At 38.9% G+C, this 22,560-nt stretch overlaps 1 protein-coding gene and 1 long non-coding RNA gene across 5 annotated transcripts in view; one reads left to right on the forward strand and one right to left on the reverse strand.

Annotated features, from left to right (window-relative positions):
* AGBL3 (AGBL carboxypeptidase 3) overlaps positions 1-22,560 on the forward strand; it is a 95,196-nt gene that overhangs the window by 53,978 nt on the left and 18,658 nt on the right. Inside the window, exons 14-16 of one of the 2 annotated variants that reach the window (XM_061165853.1) lie at positions 7,796-7,853; positions 9,640-9,705; positions 10,029-11,392. In XM_061165853.1, coding sequence (XP_061021836.1) covers positions 7,796-7,853; positions 9,640-9,705; positions 10,029-10,102 — 198 coding nt within the window. In that variant the 3' untranslated portion in view covers positions 10,103-11,392. Of the gene's footprint in view, positions 1-7,795; positions 7,854-9,639; positions 9,706-10,028; positions 11,393-22,560 lie in introns of those variants that run through there. The other variant, XM_061165852.1, reaches the window with a different exon arrangement.
* Positions 1-22,560, reverse strand: part of LOC133072512 (uncharacterized) — a 56,622-nt gene that overhangs the window by 5,294 nt on the left and 28,768 nt on the right. The window contains exon 4 of one of the 3 annotated variants that reach the window (XR_009696756.1): positions 1,116-1,266. The exons of the other annotated variants lie outside the window; for them this stretch is intronic. This is a non-coding gene — a long non-coding RNA (uncharacterized LOC133072512). The remainder of the gene's footprint in view (positions 1-1,115; positions 1,267-22,560) is intronic. 3 annotated transcript variants of the gene reach the window in all.

Below are 22,560 nucleotides of genomic sequence, written 5' to 3' on the forward strand. Positions count from 1 at the left end.
TTAGTGAAAATTATTTTTTTTTTAAAATTTAAAGTTTCTGCAAATGGTCCTGGGGCATATAGCAAATGGAAAAAACATCTACTCAGGAAAATCTAAAATATGATAAAAACAAAAAATAACAACAACAACAACAAAACCCCAGAACCTCTGATATTTGAATCAAGACTCTGCCCACCCCCCAGCCCCAGCTCACTGATACTCTGCAGTGGAGGACACAGGGTCCCCTCTCCCCCCAGATACCAGACAAAGGGCTATCATATACCAGGAGGAGCAGGGCACTAGAATTTCTTACTCTGTCTCCAGCTACCTATTGCTAAAGCTAAGTTCCAGGTAAGTGCAGCCAAGAGGTGGGGGCTCCCTTCTTTTTATCCAGACCCTGTTCTTGAAAATAAGGCTCTAGTTTGGATGCTACATCACTGAAAATATTTTGGTCCTAACTGCCCTTTTCTTGGCTAATAAAGTGTTAGTTCCACATTGGAAGAAGCACATAGAGAAGACCCAAGACTACTGCCCTACTCCCACCTACATCTTAGCTCTGAAAGTGGGGTACCACTGAAAGAAAAGTGCCACTGTCCCCCTCTCAGCATGACACCCCCATTAGAAATTTTGCATAAGTGCAGCAAGATGGCAGAGTAGAAGGATGTGGAGCTCACCTCTCTTCACAAACACATCAAAAATACAACCACCTGTGGAACAGTTCTCACAGAAAACCGACGGGAAACGGGCAGAAGACCTCTTATATTGTACAACCGAGGCTGCATGCACAGTAGAGCAGAAGCTGTCAGCACCTGCGTGTGGGGCGCGGGGACGGTGGCGACAGACCTTGTTGGCATGCACACCAAGTGGCCTCCCAGAACCGCACGTCTCTAGCAGGCATCCCTAGGAGGAATACAGAGCGGCTCCTTTCCCTGTTGAGAGTGATCTGGTCCTTCCCACCTCACACCCCAGCTTGGAGCTGGATGGGGGCTGGAGAGGCCCTGGGGGGCACTCAAGCAGAGGCAGCCAGGGCCCCGGCGGCAGCACAGGGACCTCCATTCCTGCAGCTACAGCACCCCAACCTCTCAGCCCCGGCCTAGAACTAGTCTGGGACAAACACAGCAGACAAGGGACACAACCTCGGGCTGCCTCTGGGCAGAACTGCAGGCGACTTCACTGGCGACGCACAGGTACGCTGTGACCACGTGGGCCCCACTTGCTTCAGCACTCACCTCCTCTGGGACAGAGCACATAGTTAAGGGCAGCAGAGCCTTACTGAACCCAAGTGATCTGGAAGACAGAATAATGGCAATCACCCAATCAGAACAGAAGACAGAAAGCCAAATTGAGGAAAAAAAAAAATGAAAGCCATATACAAAAGCTATTGGATATTATAGAATGCCTTCTCAGTTGTGTCTAATTCTTTGTGATCACATGGACTGTAGCCCATCAGGCTCATCTGTCCATGAAATTCTCCAGGCAAGAATACTGGAGTGGGTAGCTATTCCCTTCTCCAGGGGATCTTTCCGACCCAGGGATCAAACCTACATCTCCTTAATTGCAGGCAGATTCTTTACAGTCTTAGCCACCAGAGAAGCCCCATGAAGAATGCCAGCCTATGCATAATTTTGGTACCAGAAGGATAATAGAGAAGAGGATCAAAACTGTCTTTAAAGATATAATGGCTGAAAATTTCCTAGAATCTAAAGAAGGAAACAGATATCCAGGTACAGGAAGCATAGAAGGTCCCAAAGAAGATAAACACAAGCAGACACAAACCAAGACATAGTTAAAATGGCAGAAGTTAAAGAGGATTCTTGAGGCAAGAGAAAAACAGTCAGTTACATGGAAACCCCTATAAGGTTGATTTCTCTGCAAAAGCTGTGCAGGTCACAAGGGAGTGTCATGATATAGTCAAAGTCCTGAAAGAGAAAACCCTGCAACCTGGGACACTCCAGCCAGCAAGATTATCATTTAGAGTAGATGGAGAGAGAAAGAATTTTTCAGACAAGCAAAAAGTAAAAGAATACAGCAACACTAAGCCTAACCTAAAAGAGATATTGAGAGATCTTCTCTAGATAGAAAAGAAGCAAGTATCTATAGGAAAGGGGAAACAGGAAAGGCAAATATATAAAAAGATTGAACATTACTTAAGTTAGTACATAGATTAAAAGCAATCCAAAAAAATTGTAAAAGCAACTATAACTACAATTAGTGGTAAAAGGCTAAGCATCAAAATATAAAATAGACCAAAATCACAAAATGTAGTGGAGGGGAATATAAAAATGTAGATCTTTTAGAATGTGTTTGAACTTGTATGACTATTCATTTAGAACACATAAGATATAGTTATGGGTTAACACTTGAAACCAAGGTAACCACACATCAAAAAGGTACAGTAGATTCACAGAGACCAAAAAGAAAGGAACTCGAGCATAATACAGAAGAAAGCAATCAAACCACAAAAGGGAAAACCAAAAGAAGAAATAAATAACTATAAAAACTGGAAAACAAATGTTTAAAATGGCAGTAGGTACATACTTTATTAATGATTTCTTTAAATGTCAGTGGACCAAATTCTGTAATCAAAAGACTGAGTGGTAGATTGAATAAAAATTACCACCTACAAGAGACTCACTTTAGGAGAAAAGATACAGATTAAAAGTGAGGGGATGGGAAAAGGCATTTCATGCAAATGGAAACAATACGAAAGTGGGGCTAGCAATACTCCTATCAGATAAAACAGACTTTAAAACAAGGCCATAAGGAAAAACAAAGGACATTATATAATGATAAAAGGAATAATATAAGTAGAAGATACTACACTTGTTAACATAAATATACTCAATACAGGATCACTTAAATATATAAAACGAGTATCAGCAGACATTAAGGGAAAGACCTACAAGAATACAATAATAATAGTAGGAGACTTATTGGCATCAATGGACAGATCTTCTAGACAGAAAATCAATAAGGCAACAGAGATGTACGATGACACAACAGACCAGATAAAACATAGCTCCTAATGTCTTCCCAAAGTAAAAGACTTAATTTGCAACAGATCCTGGGGGAGAAATTCAAGCTTAACATCATTCTCAAAAATTGAAATACAGAGAAAGGTGATTTGAAGAAGATTGGTAGATTCTTTGGAGATATGGGCCAAACGTGTAGGCTGGCTAGTTCACAGAGAGAATTGGGGGCAGGGGAACAGGTAGGAGGAGTCTAAAGCAGGGTCAGTATAAATCTGAAACCCTGACCTGGCAAATTATCCCTTCAAAGGAACCCAGATTTGATTGAATTAGCCTGTAGAGCAATTTATATCCCCAAGGCATTGCTAAAGCAATAGAGCTACCAGCCAGAAATTAGCGGAATTTAACTGCTAGGTATAGTCAGGGAAGGAGTCAGAGAGACTTCTGCCAAAACCACTGCACACCCAGAAAGTGTGGTCAGGGATGGAAGGGGTAGGGGGAAAGATTAGTACCCTACCAAGAGATCAGAAGAACTGTCTAGTTAGGAAATAAGCCTGACAAACACAGATGAAGGACAACATCCCAAGTTGATGAGATTAAAAAAAAAAAATCCTCCTTGGATCCCATCGGTCAATCCATAAAGCATCTGTTACCTGCAGAGAGCCCAGAAGTCAACCTGAGTACCAGCCTCAGGTTAGAAGATTTCTCCTCAAATATTTCTGGTGTTAATAATAGTAATCCAGTGGGAAATCTAAGGTTAGCCATGACAAGTTCATCCAGCAGATACAGCAGCAAATACACTGCCATCTGCCAGATGTGGATTAACAGAATGTACTTTTCCGAGAACTTTTGAATTTTTCTACTCACTTTTTAATAATCTTTGGTAAAAAGAGTGAACAGTATCATCTTAACTGAGGTTAATGCCTGAGGTCAAATTAAGCTCATGCTCTTCAACTGTTTCTTAAATGATTGCTTGTAAGATATCAATATACCCCCAAAAAAGTATTAAACTATTTTAGTAAGCTTTATTCCCTACCAGAATACTTTCAGTAATTAATCTTGCAGACTTTAAGCAAAAACAAATAATTGTAGATTACTGTGATTAGAATTTATAGATCAGTATGGCAGAAACCAACACAATATTGTAAAGCAATTATCCTCCAATTAAAAATAAATATTTAAAAACAACAAAAAGAATTTATAGATCACATTCATAAAGGGCACTAGGAGTTGATCGTAGCTCAGTTGGTAAAGAATCTGCCTGCAATGCAGGAGACACACATTTGACTCCTGGGTTGGGAAGATCCCCTGGAGGAGGAAATGGCAACCCACTCCAGTATTCCTGCCTAGACAATCCCATGGACAGAGGAGCCTGGCAGGCTACAGTCCATGGGTTTGCAATAGTTGGACATGACTGAGCAGCTAAACCAGCCAACCAACCATAAGGACACTGGCCTGGTAATTTTCTATAAGATGAAGATAATACTTTTATTATTGTTCACAGCCATATTTCAATCAAAGGAGGAAAGCTAAAAATGACAATGAATTCATCAAATCAAGTCTTATTACAAGTGAATTTTCTTCAGCCTAGTTTTACCCCTTGTCTCTAAATTCTTTATAATGATTATGTAATATTGCTACTTTTAACTTTGCTTAATTTTTTCTAGAATACTTCCTTATCTCTTTCCCTTCAATAATCAAGTTTTGATTTTTACAATTTCCTCCCACCTCCCATTTTCATGCTAATTGTCTTTTTTTTTTTTTTTTGGCTGCCATTCAATTTTATCTAAAAAGTGGCTTTCTTTATAGTTCAACTCTCATATCCATACATGACTACTGGAAAAATCATAGCCTTGACTAGATGGACCTTTGTTGGCAAAGTAATATCTCTGCTTTTTAATATGCTGTCTAGGTTGGTCATAACTTTCCTTCCAAGGAGAAAGCATCTTTTAATTTCATGGCTGCAGTCACCATCTGCAGTGATTTTGGAGCCCAAAAAAATAGTCTGCCACTGTTTCCCTATCTATTTACCATGAAGTGATAGGACTGGATGCCATGATCTTCGTTTTCTGAATATTGAGCTTTAAGCCAACTTTTTCACTCTCTTTCACTTTCATCAAGAGGTTCTTTAGTTCTTCTTCACTTTCTGCCATAAGGGTGGTGTTATCTGCATATCTGAGGTTATTGATATTTCTCCCAGCAATCTTCCAGCAGTGTTTCTCATGATGTACTCTGCATTTAAGTTAAAGAAGCAGGGTGACAATATACAGCCTTGACATACTCCTTTTCCTTTTTGGAACCAGTCTGTTGTTCCATGTCCAGTTCTAACTGTTGCTTCCTCACCTGCATACAGATTTCTCAAGAGGCAGGTCAGGTGGTCTGGTATTCCCATCTTTTTCAGAATTTTCCACAGTTTATTGTGATCCACACAGTCAAAAGCTTTGGCATAGTCAAGAAAGCAGAAACAGATGTTTTTCTGGAACTCTTGCTTTTTTGATGATCTAGCGGATGTTGGCAATTTGATCTCTGGTCCCTTTGCCTTTTCTAAAAGGCAGTTTGGAAGTTCACGGTTCACGTATTGTTGCAGCCTGGCTTGGAGAATTTTGAAACAGTTTGGAAGTATCTAAAATGTTTTCAGCTTGCCTGGTGGCTCAGCTAGTAAAGAATCCATCTGCAATGTGGGAGACCAAGGTTTGATCCCTGGGTCCGGCAGATCCCCTGGAGAAGGGAAAGGCTACCCGCTCCAGTATTCAGGCCTGGAGAATTCCATAGACTGTATAGCCCATGGGGTCGCAAAGAGTTGGACACAACTAAGAGACTTGCAGAATGTTTTCACACTCACATGATGATTTGTGTACACTACTCAAGATGAGCAGTCACAATTCCACAGTGTTTTGTGTTTCTTTTAGTCCAGCTCGGTCAGACTGGCAAGGCATCTCCTTTCATGACACACAGACAGCAGTGTCATGCATATTATGGTCTTTCTTACTCTAAACTTTTTTTTTACAAGATATGAGAAATTATTTTTTCAACTTTCCTGTATAAACACAGTTTTGCAATTCCTTATACTTTTTCCATACAATTTTATATATTTTCATTCATTTTGTACTTCTCTTTATCTTTTTTTTTTCCATTTATTTTTATTAGTTGGAGGCTAATTACTTTACAATATTGTAGTGGTTTTTGTCATACATTGACATGAATCAGCTGTGGATTTACATGTATTCCCCATCCCGATCCCCCCTCCCACCTCCCTCTCCACCCGATTCCTCTGGGTCTTCCCAGTGCACCAGGCCCGAGCACTTGTCTCATGCATCCAGCCTGGGCTGGTGATCTGTTTCACCCTAGATAATATACATGTTTCGATGCTGTTCCCTCGAAACATCCCACCCTCGCCTTCTCCCACAGAGTCCAAAAGTCTGTTCTGTACATCTGTGTCTCTTTTTCTGTTTTACATATAGGGTTATTGTTACCATCTTTCTAAACACATACCATCATATGTGTTAGTATACTGTATTGGTCTTTATCTTTCTGGCTTACTACACTCTGTATGATGGGCTCCAGTTTCATCCATCTCATTAGAACTGATTCAAATGAATTTTTTTTAATGGCTGAGTAATATTCCATGGTGTATATGTACCACAGCTTCCTTATCCATTCGTCTGCTGATGGGCATCTAGGTTGCTTCCATGTCCTTGCTATTATAAACAGTGCTGTGATGAACATCGGGGTGCACGTGTCTCTTTCAGATCTGGTTTCCTCGGTGTGTATGCCCAGGAGTGGTATTGCTAGGTCATATGGCAGTTCTATTTCCAGTTTTTTAAGGAATCTCCACACTGTTCTCCATAGTGGCTGTACTAGTTTGCATTCCCACCAACAGTGTAAGAGGGTTCCCTTTTCTCCACACCCTCTCCAGCATTTATTGCTTGTAGACTTTTGGATAGCAGCCATCCTGACTGGTGTGTAATGGTACCTCATTGTGGTTTTGATTTGCATTTCTCTGATAATGAGTGATGTTGAGCATCTTTTCATGTGTTTGTTAGCCATCTGTATGTCTTCTTTGGAGAAATGTCTGTTTAGTTCTTTGGCCCATTTTTTGATTGGGTCATTTATTTTTCTGGAATTGAGCTGCAGGAGTTGCTTGCATATTTTTGAGATTAATCCTTTGTCTGTTGCTTCGTTTGCTATTATTTTCTCCCAATCTGAAGGCTGTCTTTTCACCTTGCTTATAGTTTCCTTTGTTGTGCAAAAGCTTTTAAGTTTCGTTAGGTCCCATTTGTTTATTTTTGCTTTTATTTCCAATATTCTGGGAGGTGGGTCATAGAGGATCCTGCTGTGATTTATGTCGGAGAGTGTTTTGCCTATGTTCTCCTCTAGGAGTTTTATAGTCTCTGGTCTTACATTTAGATCTTTAATCCATTTTGAGTTTATTTTTGTGTATGGTGTTAGAAAGTGTTCTAGTTTCATTCTTTTACAAGTGGTTGACCAGTTTTCCCAGCACCACTTGTCTTTCTTTATTTTTAATCTTATTAAGTAAATGAAATTATAAAGCATACACTTTTTGTCTCTTTCTCATCATATAAGTTCTACATGAAGTAAAAAAAAATTTAAACTCCCTTTAATGCCAAAATACAGTATTTAACATTTTCTTCTGCCATTGGCGGAGAAGAAAAGTAGTATTGTGAAAGATACCAGAAGGTACTGATTTAAAAGATTATTTTTGTCCATTCCAAATCTATGAAAATAAAATGAGAAATGTTGAAAATTACCATAAATTGTAGAAAATATACCTCATTTTCATGTTTATAATATAGTACTGTTTTCCTTCTGGTTCTGTGTTCCATTAGGTTTGTGATAAAGGACATTTAGTTCAAAGACACAAAGAATCAGTTTCTGATGTGACAGGTAATGTTCTGCTTTTACCCTCTGATAAATGATTAATTCCTCAAACACTTTTTTGCACTACAACTCGGAGGTTATCACTGTGCTTTGTGCTAGGGATATTAAGAATATCTTGTACTGTTTCTTACCCTTAGGAACTCATCACTTAATAGGGGAGACAGACAAACAAGTTAGGTGCAGATGCAGTGCCTGCAGTCCGGACAGGGTGCCCAGGAAGCACCCTGACGGTTGGACTGAGTGGCCCACACACTTGAGAGACAGCCCTCATTTGAAAGGTTTTTCCCCAAACAGAATATAGGGGTTTACGTTTAAAAAACATCATGGTCCTTTTGTTTCATAAATTAATAAAGGATGGGTCAAGAGAGAAATTAAATTTTGGACTACTCATTTGCTTCTGTGAGAATCTGCTAAGTCTGATATAAATGTAAATCTCTAAGAAAAAAATACCAGAAATGTTAGAGATTCAGAGATTTATATTCTGGTATTTTTTTTTCTTAATTTTTATCTCATTATCTTGAGGTCCTTTGAAAAATATTCATGTAATTTAAACATTTTAATTTCATCTAAAATAATTCTTTAATTTTATGTGTATATTTTTTTAATATATTTATACCACACTTATTTTCAAAAAGGATCTCAGGTAATGATTAAAAGTATATATAAATGTACATGCTTCCTTGGTGGCTCAGACAGTAAAGAATCCGCCTATAATGCCAGAGACCAGGGTTCAGTCCCTGGGTTGGAAAGATCCCCTGGAGGAGGGCATGGCAACCCACTTCAGTATTCTTGCCTGGAGAATCCCATGGACAGAGGAGCCTGGCAGGCTACAGTCCATAGGGTTGCAAACAACTGAGCAACTAAAGCACAGCCCAGCATGAATGTACATAAATCCATTTAGTTTATGATGCAGTTGTTGTTATTCAGTCGCTAAGTTGTGTCCAACTCTGCAACCCCATGGACTGCAGCACTCCAGTGCTGTCTCTCACTATGTCCCACTATGATGCAGTAGGCTAATTAAAAATAGAAATGGAAATAAAAACCACACCTAAGAGGGAATTTTTTTATAATTAAGATGGTTACTTCATTGAACTTGAAATTTTTTCTCGTAGTGATAAGCCAAGAAAAACTGTCACTTTTGCTATGTAACTTTTATATATTCTTCTGCTAAATTTAATGTCAGAATTTAAAAATAGAGAACATATTTAGAATACTTATTTTAGACATTTTTTCTATACATGTACAGTCCATGTTAATCACACAGACTAATCTTCAGGGGGTTTTTTGCAAGATTTAAATGTTTTCATTTAAAATCACAGTGTATTATTAACTTCTCTCAATGTTAATAAATGGTGGCAAAGTATTCCATTGTATTAGTGAAACTTAATTTATTTAGATACCCTCCATTGTTAAAATTTTATTTTGATCATGTTTTTTTCTATCATAAACAATGAAGACTTTTTAATTCACTATTTGTATATAATTATTTATCTGTAATAGATTCCTAGAAAGGAACTGCTCACCCAAACAGTATGAATATTTTTTAGACCTTACCTATAAATAGAGTCGGACACGACTGAGCGACTGAACTGAACTGAACTGATAAATGGCAAAAATGCAGCAAAATTCATAAGATATGAAAACTGTTTGTATTAATTTCATTGAGCTAAACTACTATTTACACGTTATTTGCTAGCATACTAGCATTTTCGTTTATAAAAAGATAAAAATACGAAATGTAAGTCAACGAGCTGTTTTCTTGCTGCTAATGGACTTTTACCATCTTTTCTAGATACAAGGCCTTCTATATCAGATGACTGTATATTTGATTATTTCAGAAGACAGCTCCCTAACCAAGGTTTGTAAGATGGGAATATAGACAGTAATGAGCAGTCGCCTATCATCTGAATGTGAGCTATTTAATAATATGTATCTGGTCACGATTTACACATAAGAAACTAGAAGATTATCTTCAAATCAGATTGCCAGAGAACAGTTCACCTTCCCAGAAATTCTGTATCTAAAATTTTGATTTTCCTAACTCTAGAAATATATAGAAGACAGTAGAACTTCCTTATATGTCAATTCGATTTCCAGTAATTTTACCAAGTCGGAAAAAAAAAAGACCATTCATCTCATTGTCTAATCTTTTCATTCCCATCTCACCGAATCTTAAAGCAGAGAGAAGCCTTGAGAGTTCCCTACTCTCACCTCCTACAGATGACAGGACCCAAGCACATGCAGCCTTTGACTGACAACACCTGGTGACAAGCAGTTTACCAAACTGCAGTTGATTCATTCCACTGCTTGAGAGCAATGCTCTTTTTATGTTGAGTTTAAAGCACATGTCCCTGTAAATTTTAACTCACCTCTTTAACAACATAGAGCAAAAAAAAAAAAAAAGAAGAAGAAACTTTAAAGGTAAACATTTCTGATCAACTCATTTTCCCTAATCCTCCTTGCTTATTTCTTAATAATGTATTGCCTCTTCCACATGACAGATCATAAGTATTTTTTAAAGCTATTATTTATTTACCTGAAATTTTCCTTTCCTTTCTTTCAGCCATCCATAATATGATTCAAGTCCCTTTACTATCGTATTTTACTCTTTTCTGTCACTACTCAAGCTTGAAGGAAACTGAACACAGTATTGCAGATGTCATCTAACCAGGACAGTCATTCCTTGGTATTTGAGGGGGACTGGTTCCAGGAACCCCACAGAGACCAAAATCTGAGGATGCTCAAGTCCCTCATGTAAAATGGCACAGTATTTGCATACAACCCATGCGTATCCTTCAGTAGCTCTAGATTAATATAACACTTAATACAGTGTAAATGCTATGTAAACTGTCGCCAGTGCACAGCAAATTCAGGTTTTGCTTTTGAGAACTTCTTGAAATTTTTTTCCTACTATTTTGATCCACAGTTGGCTGAATGCAGATGTGGAACCCACGGATATGGATGCCTAACAATACACAATAAATTATCTTTCTCATTTGCTTCTTTCTAGATACCAGATTCACATTAATGCAGTCTAAGATTACATATGTTCTTTTGAAGATTATCCTAAAATACTGACACGCTGGACTCACAAACACTCAAACCTATAGTTTTATTTTGATACTGCCACTGTGTCTCCTCCATTCTCTTCCTTCAGTTGTGGTCTGGTGTTTTGGTCTCGTGTATGGAGTCTTAAATTTATCCTTGTTACACTAAGTCTTCTTCGATTCAGCCTTCCAGGAGCTCGTTCTTGATGATGTCACGTTGTTGACCACACACACATGTATACACCTTACACACACACAGATCTACACATGTATCTGACCTCTGGTCAAAGCTTCAGCCTCTTACATTTAACTATGTGCTATGTATCTTCACACAAATGTCCCTCACAGCCAAATTCTAATTCATCTAATCCCACACTGCATGCTGTTCCTTCTGTATTCACTGTATCTTTGGTAACAAGTATATCTATGTAACTACCAAACTAGAAAGCTGATAAGTTATCTTTTTTCTTCTTGCACTTCCACCACTCATATTTAGAGAGTCACTGAATCCAATTGATTTTACCTCATAATCCCTTTTATCTTCATCTTAACTACCATCATTCTTTTCAGACTCATCACATATTTATCAGAAGCACTTTAGTTTCTAAGTGGTCTCCTTGCCATCTTTGTGTGTGTGTGTGTCTGTTAAGTTGCTTCAGTCATGTCTGACTCTGTGCAACCCCATGGACTGTAACCAACCATGCTTCTCTGTCCATGGAATTCTCCAGGCAGGAATACTGGAGTGAATTGCCACGCCCTCCTCCAGGGGAATCTTCCCGACCCAGGGATCGAACTCCGGTCTCCTGCATTGTTTCCCTACTGAGCCACAAAGACCTAAAAGCCAGTACTGTCATCCTAATTCTACCTTTCATACTATCATAAAGTAATTTATCAAAAGCAGAAGTCTGATTAATACCACTGTCTAAAATAAAGCCTGTCAGTAATTCCCAGTTTTCTAACAGTGGTTGAAGTTGGCACAGTCCTGAGATTTAAATTTGTTCTAGGCTTTCTCTTTTCAATTTTTTTAACTTTTAATTTTTAAATAATTTCAAAAAGTACAAAGAACTATATCTACCTACCTATCTAGCTGTATTTCCCCCAAGTACATTTTTTTATAAATATCATGCTCCTTTATTGCTAAAGAACTTCAGCAATTATTTTCCAAGAACAAGAATAGTCTCTTAAGGAAATTCAACTTTGATACAATACTATTTTGTATCAGACTGTACTTAAGTTTTGCCAAATGTACCAATGTCCATTAGAGTGAAACTTCTCCCTGATTCAGTTTCATGGATTGCATTTAATTGCCATATCCATTGATTCTCTTTTAATTTGGAGCATGTACTCAGTTCTTCTCTGTCACTCACAGCACTGGCATTGTGAAGATTATAAGCCAGTTGTCTTACGGAACATGTGGTTTTAAAATTTTAGAATTATCTAGGGAGCTTATGATAATCCCAGCTTTGAATTCTAAGCTGGCATTTGTTGTTGACCCCCAAATCTGCATTTTTAATAAGGCACCATAGATAATTCTGATGTTCGTAATCTGCAGACCACACTTAAACTCACCACACTGGGAGCTATAGTGAGAATCAGAGGGAGGCCAAGCACCAACTGGCCCATCCAACCCTTATTCATCTTGAGTGGCTTTCATGTACAATTTTTCTTTCAATAATGGTCTGTTATTTTAAAAAAAGCATTTCACAACCACTTGCTGCAGCAGAGGAACCAAGTTGCCTATTATGACATGCAAGACTTCCAGTGAACAGGCCCCTGACTGCCTCTCCAGTTTTACCTCTTACCATCCTCTGCCTTTCCTTTACTCTTCAGCAACGGTGATCTTTTTTGTAACCTCAAAAAACATCAGTCTTCTCACCTTGTTGCCTTTGCTCACATTGTCTTCTCTGGCTGAAACATAATTCTCCCTCCCTCTCCAACAAGATGAGCTGCTTATTACTTAAGGAAGTGTAACAAGACGCATATACAGTTCATTAAACTAAAAGTGAAATGGAGTGATATGCATGAATTATGTCCTCAAAGAAGGGGATGTAATCCAGCCTGGAAATCCCAGGGAATGTTTTCTTGAAGGAACTGATCCTTAAATAAACATGATTATGATGGATGATGGATGGAATCTTTAGGCATTTAGCAGCAAGAGACTCACTTCCTTGAATTCTTAAAAGGTTAGTGTCAATGGTTTTGTGATCTTAGTTATATGGAAGTTCTTTTCTTACTTGAGATGTAACATATCTGGGGCTGAAGATGAGTACTAATGTTTATTCTCCCCCTGTCTGATCAGAAGAAACTCTACTTGATAGAAAAGACAGGTGCAGCAGAGGAGCTAAGGGAGTCTGCTCTTTGTCTTCCGGGAGTATTTTAAAATAACACCAGCAGAACAAATCTGAACATCAGTTGACATATTTTCATTCTGCATATAGCTAAGTAAAATTTTGCTGATACTATTCTCTGTGTCTTAGTCACTCTGTTTTATAATCATCCTTTGTTACATAATCTCCTTTTCCTCTTTGTTCATGTTTCTTTAAAAATCTGGTGATTATCTGCTTTGCAGAGGTCTCAAGTTATACTAGTCAATGACTGTGCTAGAGACTGGGCTACAGTATATAGTTTGTTCTCAAGAAGCAAAGAGTTTGACAAACACATAGAGAGACAATAGAAACAATGGGATAAATGCTACTTACTGTGCTATGGTATTATACAGGAGTTGTCTGGGGATGAAGGAGTATCAGAAAGTTTCTCTGAAAAGGTAATTATAAGGGTTCCAGGGGCCTAATAAATAAATAGCACTTCTTCTTTACCTTTGTATCTATTAAAAATTAAGACAAAATAGTAGGACCAAATTCTAGCAAACTGAGTCCAGCAACATATAAAAAAGATTATACATAGTGACCAGGTAGGATTTATTCTGGAAAAGCAAGGTTGGTTTAACATAACAAAAATTATCCACCTCTGAGAGTAAAGAAAATAAAAACAAACAAATGGGACCTTATCAAACTTAAAAACTTTTGCACAGCAAAGGAAGCCATTAAAAACAAAACAAAACAAAAACACAGAATGGGAGAAAATATTTGCAAACAAAACAATCAACAAGGGATTAATCTCCAAAGTATACAAACTCATGCACCTCAATTTAAAAAAAAAAAAACCAATCAGAAAATGGGTGGAAGATCTAAATAGACATTCATAAGACATACAGATGGCCAAGAGGCACATGAAATGAAGCTCAACATCACTAACTGAGAAATGCAAATCAAAACTACAGTGAGGTACCGCCTCCCACTGGTTAGAATACCCATCACCAAAAAAATCTACAAATGCTGCAGAGGGTGTTGAGAAAAGGGAACCCTCCTACACTGTTAGCAGGAGTAAATGGTACAGTCACTATGCATAACAGTACAGAGAAAACTTAAAAAACTAAAAACAGAGCTACCATATGATCCAGCAATCTCACTCCTGGGCATATATCCAGAGAAAGCCATAATTTGAAGGGATAACATGCACCCTAGTGCTCACTGCAGCACTGTTTACAATAGCCAAGAAACAGAAGCAACCTAAATGGCCATCAGTTGAGAAACAGATGAAGAAGATGTGGTTCAGTTCAGTTCAGTCGCTCAGTTGTGTCCGACCCTTTGCGACCCCATGAATCGCAGCACGCCAGGCCTCCCTGTCCATCACCAACTCCCGGAGTTTACTCAAACTCATGTCCATCGAGTCGGTGATGCCATCCAGGCATCTCTTCTTCTGTCGTCCCCTTCTCCTGCCCCCAATCCCTCCAAGCATCAGGGTCTTTTCCAATGAGTCAACTCTTCACATGAGGTGGCCAAAGTATTGGAGTTTCAGCTTCAGCATCAGTCCCTCCAATGAACACCCAGGACTAATCTCCTTTACGATGGACTGGTTGAATCTCCTTGCAGTCCAAGGGACTCTCAAGAGTCTTCTCCAACACCACAGTTCAAAAGCATCAATTCTTTGGTGCTCAGCTTTCTTCACAGTCCAGCTCTTACATCCATACATGACCACTGGAAAAACCATAGCCTTGACTAGACAGACCTTTGTTGGCAAAGTAATGTCTCTGCTTTTTAATATGCTATCTAGGTTGGTCATCACTTTCCTTCCAAGGAGTAAACGTCTTTTAATTTCATGGCTGCAATCACCATCTGATTTTGGAGCCCCAAAAAATAAAGTCTTGCCACTGTGTCCACTGTTTCCCATGAAGTGATGGGACCAGATGCCACGATCTTAGTTTTCTGAATATTGAGCTTTAAGCCAACTTTTTCACTCTCCTCTTTCACTTTCATCAAGAGGCTTTTTAGTTCCTCTTCACTTTCTGCCATAAGGGTGGTGTCATCTGCATATCTGAGGTTATTGATATTTCTCCCAGCAATCTTGATTCCAGCTTGGGCTTCTTCCAGCCCAGCGTTTCTCATGATGTACTCTGCATATAAGTTAAATAAGTAGGGTGACAATATACAGCCTTGACGTACTCCTTTCCTATTTGGAACCAGTCTGTTGTTCCATGTCCAGTTCTAACTGTTGCTTCCTGACCTGCATACAGGTTTCTCAAGAGGTGAGTCAGGTGGTCTGGTATTCCCATCACTTTCAGAATTTTCCACAGTTTATTGTGATCCACACAGTCAAAGGCTTTGGCATAGTCAAGAAAGCAGAAATAGATGTTTTTCTGGAACTCTCTTGCTTTTTTGCTGATCCAGTGGATGTTCGCAATTTGACCTCTGGTTCCTCTGCCTTTTCTAAAACCAGTTTGAACATCTGGAAGTTCTCGGTTCACGTATTCCTGAAGCCTGGCTTGGAGAATTTTGAGCATTACTTTACTAGCATGTGAGATGAGTGCAATTGTGCGGTAGTTTGAGCATTCTTTGGGATTGCCTTTCTTTGGGACTGGAATGAAAACTGACCTTTTCCAGTCCTGTGGCCACTGCTGAGTTTTCCAAATTTGCTGGCATATTGAGTGCAGCACTTTACAGCATCATCTTTTAGGATTTGAAATAGCTCAACTGGAATTCCATCACCTCCACTAGCTTTGTTCGTAGTTCTAAGGCCCACCTGACTTCACATTCCAGGATGTCTGGCTCTAGGTGAGTGATCACACCATCGTGATTATCTGGTCGTGAAGATCTTTTTTGTATAGTCCTTCTGTGTATTCTTGCCACCTCTTCTTAATATCTTCTGCTTCTGTTAGGTCCATACCATTTCTATCCTGTATCGAACCCATCCTTGCATGAAATGTTCCCTTGGTATCTCTAATTTTCTTGAAGAGATCTCTAGTCTTTCCCATTCTGTTGTTTTCCTCTATTTCTTTGCATTGATTGCTGAGGAGGGCTTTCTTATCTCTCCTTGCTATTCTTTGGAACATATACACAAGTGAATATTGGCCATAAAAAGAACAAAATAATGCCATTGGCAGTGACATAGATGGACCTAAGATTGTCATACTGAGTGAAGCGAGTCAGACTGAGAAAGGCAGATATCATATGATATCGCTTGTGTTTATGTGTGCACATGTGTGTGTGGGAGTGTGTCTGTGCTTAGTTGCTCAGCTGTGTCTGACTCTTTGCAACCCCATGGACGGTAGCCCACCAGGCTCTGTCCATGGGATTTTCCAGGCAAGAATACTCAAGTGGGTTGCCATTTTCTACTCCAGGGGATCTTCCCAACCCAAGGATCAAACATGCATCTCTTGCATTGGCAGGTGGATTCTTTACCAATTGTGCCACCTGGGAATCCCCAATATCACTTATATGTGGAATCTTTGTTTAAAAAAATGGTACAAGTGAAACTACTTATAAAACAGAAATAAGAGTCACAGATGTGGGAAACAAACTTATGCTTACAAGGGGGAAGGCGGAAGGGATAAATTGGGAGATTGGGATTGATATATACACACGACTATATATGAAATAACTAATAAAAAACCTGCTGCTTAGCACAGGGAACTCTCTTTAGCACTCTGTAATGACCTATATGGCAACAGGATCTTAAAAAAGAGTGGATATATGTATAATTGATTCTCTTTGCTGTAAAGCAGAAACCAATACAACATTGTAAATCAACTTTTGTTGTTGTTTAGTCACTAAGTTGTGTCCAACTCTTTGCGACCCTGTGGACTGTAGCCCACCAGGCTCCTCTGTCCATGGGATTTCCCAGACATGAATACTGGAGTGGGTTGCCATTTCTTTCTACAGGGGATTTTCCTGACCCAGGAACTGAATCTGGTCTCCTGCTTGGCAGACGGATTCTTTTTTTTTTTTTCATTAGAGGCTAATTACTTTACAATATTGTAGTGGTTTTTGCCATACTTTAACATGAATCAGCCATGGGTGTACAAGTGTCCCCCATCTTGAACCCCCCCCCCCACCTCCCTCCCCATCCCATCCCTCAGGGTTGTCCCAGTGCACCGGCTTTGAATGCCCTGTTTCGTGCATTGAACTTGGACTGGTGATCTATTTCATATATGGTAACACACATGTTTTAATGCTATTCTCTCAAATCATCCCACCCTCGCCTTCCACAGAGTCCAAAAGTCTGTTCTTTATATCTGTGTCTCTTTTGCTGTCTCGCATATAGGGTCATCATTACCATCTTTCTAAATTCTATATATATGCCTTAATATACTGTATTGGTGTTTTTCTTTCTGACTTACTTCACTCTAATAGGCTCCAGTTTCATCCACCTCATTAGAACTGATTCAACTGTGTTCTTTTTAATAGCTGAGTAATATTCCATTGTGTATATGTACCACAGCTTTCTTACCCATTCTGGCAGATGAATTCTTTACCACTGAGCCACCCAATAAAAATTTTTTAAAAATTAAAGAATGTAATATACATATTAATAGGATAGAGAACAAAATGCACACAATCATCTCAGTAAATGCAGAGATAATGTCTGGCAAAATTCAACATCTTCCATGATGTTTAAAAAAAAAACGATACCAGACTAGAAGTAGATGGGATGTTCCTCAACCTGATAAAAACCATCTATGAAAATCCCACAGCTAATGTCATAGATGATGGTACAAGACTGAATGCTTTCCCCCCAAGATCAGGACCAAGATAGGGGTGTCTGCTCTCAATATTTCTAATCAACATAATGGAGGTTTAGGCATGGCAGTCTGGGAAAAATAAATGCAAGGCATCCAGACTGCAAAGAAGTAAAACTATCTCTATTTGCAGTACACATGATCTTATATACAGAAAATCCTAAGGAATACACGCACACATATGTACATACACGCACACACAAAACCTACTGAAACTAATGAGTTTGGCAAGGTTGCAAGATAAAAAAACATGCAGAATTGTAATGGGTGAGGTATATGGTATGTGAATTAGATTTTAATAAATCTGTTATAAAAAATCAATTGTACTTCTGTATACTAGCAGTGAACACAGTATAAGTGAAATCAAGAAAATTCTATTTAGAAAACATCAAAAAGAATACAATGCTTCAGTCAGTCAGTCAGTTCAGTCGCTCAGTCATGTCCAACCCTTTGCGACCCCATGAATTGCAGCACACCACGCCTCTCTGTCCATCACAAACTCCTTAGGAGTAATTTAATAAAAGTGGTATAATACTTGTACACTGAAAACTAGAAAACTGTTGAAATATATTAAAGATAATTTAAATAAATGGAAAGATTCCCCCATGTTCATACATCAGAGTACTTAGTTAAGATGGCAATATTCACCAAATTGATACACAGACTCAGTGTAATCCTATCAAAATCTCAGCAGAAACAAAAATTAACAAGCTAAACCTAAAATGCAGTGGTAATATAAAAGGCCAGAATAACCAAGACAATTTTCAAAAAAGAAGAACAAAGTTCACAAACTCATACTTTCCATTTTCAAAACTTACTACCAAGCTGCAGCAATCATAACAGTGCAGCGCTGGCATAAGGGTAGATACAGAGATCAAAGAAGTAGAATTGAGAATGCAGACGTGAACCCTTACACTTATTGTCAATGAGTTTCAACAGAGGTGCCAAGACAATTCAATGAAGAAAAAATAGCCTTAAAAATGGTACTGAGACAACTAGATATGCACATGCAAAAGAATGAAGTGGGTGGTGGGGCTTATTCCTTACACCATACACACAAATTAATTCAAAATGGATGACCCATATGTAAGAGCTAAAACTACTCTTCAAAGAAAAGAGATACGATGTAAACATAGTAAGGGACTTGCTCATTTTAGCTCCAACAGGTAACGGACTGGATTTGGAGAGTAGACCTTTGTTATGGAGAATGTTCTGGATATATTTTACTCTTCCATCTGCCCAGTCAGCCCCCTCCCACTGAAAGGTAAGGGGAAGAAAGCCAAGAAATACTTATTAGGGTCACAGCCCAGGGACACAGACCCACTAAAAGACCAAGATTTCAAAAGATTAGAGGATGTTTCCTTTCCCCCATGCCTTACCACCACGACATGACTCCAGTATAGTAACAATGGTGTACAGCTGAAAGAGCTGCAGGCAAGACATATATTCTATCTGATAAGTAGTTCTTAGGGAACCCCAAAGACAAAAGGATAGACAAAAACAAGGCTATTGTAGGAATTCCAAGTCTCTGCCAATAGCTAATATAGCAAACATTAAACATACTCATGGTAAATATGAAAAAAGTAAGCATTAAACTTGCCAACATCTGTTGGCAAATTAAAATTCCCAACATCCACTGGATCATGGAAAAAGCAAGAGAGTTCCAGAAAAATATCTCTTTCTGCTTTATTGACTATGCCAAAGCTTTTGACTGTGTGAATCACCACAAAGTGTGGAAAATTCAGAAAGATATTTGAATGCCAGACCACCTGACCTGCCTCTTGAGAAACCTGTATGCAGGTCAGGAAGCAACAGTTAGAACTGGACACGGAACAACAGACTGGTTCCAAATAGGAAAAGGAGTACGTCAAGGCTGTATATTGTCACCCTACTTATTTAACTTATATGTAGTGTACAACATGAGAAATGCTGGGCTGGATGAAGCACAAGCTGGAATCAAGATGGCCGGGAGAAATATCAATAACCTCAGATATGCAGATGACACCACCCTTATGGCAGGAAGTGAAAAAGAACTAAAGAGCCTTTTAATGAAAATGAAAGAGGAGACTGAAAAAGTTGGCTCAAAGCTCAATATTCAGAAAACTAAGATCATGGCATCCAGTCCCATCACTTAATGGCAAACAGATGGGGAAACAGTGGACACAGTGGCAGACTTTATTTTGGGGGGTCTCCAAAATCACTGTAGATGGTGACTGCAGTCATGAAATTAAAAGATGCTTGCTCCTTGGAAGAAAAGTTATGACCAACCTAGGCAGCATATTAAAAAGCAGAGACATTACTTTGCCAACAAAGGTCTGTCTAGTCAAGGCTATGGTTTTTCCAGTAGTCATGTATGGATGTGAGAGTTTGACTATAAAGAAAACTGAGCGCTGAGGAACTGATGCTTTTGGTGTTGGAGAAGACTCTTGAGAGTCCCTTGGACTGCAAGGAGATTCAACCAGTCCATCCTAAAGGAGATCAGTCCTGAGTGTTCATTGGAAGGACTGATGGTGAAGCTGAAACTCCAATACTTTGGCCACCTTATGTGAAGAACTGACTCATTGGAAAAGACCCTGATGCTGGGAAATGATTGAAGGCAGGAGGAGAAGGGGATGACAGAGGATGAGATGGTTGGATGGCATCACCGACTCAATGGACATGAGTTTGGGTGGACTCTGGGAGTTGGTGATAGACGGGGAGGCCTGGCAGTCCACAGGGTCACAAAGAGTCGGACACGACTGAGCAACTGAACTGAACAGTTATCACATGATCACTGAATCAAAAATACATTTCCTCTGGCTCTTAAGTAGTTGAATTTGAAAAATGGGGTTTCAGAGAATCTTGATTTCTATGATTATTTTTAATGAAACCAAACGAAAAATCAACGAGATATTGTTAATACATTGTCCAAATACATACTAGACTTTGTTCATCTATCTGCATGGTTGACTGACAATGAGAATATAAAATGTATACTTTTGCATATTTCAGTCAGTCTATCAACTTCTTAACAAAGAAAATTTTTTTAAAAATTCTGATCTTCTAAATGTCTTGCACACCTTGTACTTTAAAAAGTGATTTGCTGTCCTGTGATAAAGAGACTTTCATAATGAACTTTTTGGGTCACGTTTTAGTTTCCTCAAAACATGCAGAAGCACTTAATGAGATTTTTTACTTTATAGAAATGAAAGAGGGTATTTCCTTAGACCTGCGCCTACAAGGTGGCTATCATTACTGATAGCCATAGAAAAGATGTTAAAATGCTGGTCTGCCATTAAGTCACATTTTCAACATGTGGGACAAGAAGAACAGCCTTGTCTGATTTGTAAATAGTTGAAGAAGGGAATAAAGGACAGGATTACAGTAAAATAATTTATATGCTGTTTCTCTAAATCTATTTGATCATCTCTGAATAGGTCATAAGGAGCACAGGATGAACTATACCTCAGTTGTTCGATATTATGTATAGGTTATGACAAAAACTCATATAGTGAAAAAAGTGAAATTTATGGGAAATAAGACTGACTCAGAAATTAAAAATATGTCACCAGAAAGAGCAGTCAAGTTGAACAGCACTAAAAACTGCAACAAAAACTGAAATTCACATTCAGTTTGAATTACCTCTGTGCTTTGAAAACCTCTTCCCTGAGAAAGAGAAGTTTAACATGTGATGATATCCAGTGTGCTTCAGAGTATCTATAATAAAAACAATAGATATTGTAGACATGGAGAACCCTACATGATGAATTTAAGGATATGCATGCATGCTCAGTCATGTTCGACTCTTTGTGACCGCATGGACTGTCACCCACCAGGCTCCTCTGTCCATGGAATTTTCTAGGCAGGAATACTGGAGTGGGTTGCCATTTCCTCCTCCAGGGGATCTTCCCAAACCAGGGATTAAACCAGCGTCTTTTGTGTCTCCTGTATTGGCAAACAGATTCTTTTATCACTGCGCCACATGGGAAGCCCAAATTTAAGGTTGCTAAGGGTCAAATCCCCAAAAGTCAGTCTACTAAAACAAGCCTGTAGATACAAAGTGAACAGACATTTTTGGGAAGCTGGAAACTAATTCTTACAAGTCTAGAAACCTGCTATTGCTAATTTTGTTGTTGTTCAGCCGCTCAGTTGGGTCCAACTCTTTGCGACCCCATGGACTGTAGTCAAGCTATTGCTTGCTTGAGGGGCTTCCCTCATAGCTCAGCAAGCTATAAGGGGTTTCCCTGATAGCTCAGTTGGTAAAGAATCCGCCTGCAATGCAGGAGACCCCGTTTCAATTCCTGGGTCGGGAAGATCCACTGGAGAAGGGATAGACTACCCATTCCAGTATTCTTGGAGGCTCTCAGCCTTCTTTATGGTCCAACTCTCATATTCATATGTGACTACTGGAAAAACCATTAGCTTTGACTAGACAGATCTTTACTGACAAAGTGATGTCTCTGCTTTTTAATATGCTGTCTAGGTTTGTCATAGCTTTTCTTCCAAGGAGCATCTTTTAATTTCATGGCTGCAGTCACTGTCTGCAGTGATTTTGGAGCCCAAGAAAATAGTCTTACACTATTTCCCCATCTATATGCCATGAAGTAATGGT

This window comes from Dama dama, chromosome 18 (genome assembly GCF_033118175.1).
Source record: "Dama dama isolate Ldn47 chromosome 18, ASM3311817v1, whole genome shotgun sequence".
NCBI classification, from domain to species: domain Eukaryota; kingdom Metazoa; phylum Chordata; class Mammalia; order Artiodactyla; family Cervidae; genus Dama; species Dama dama.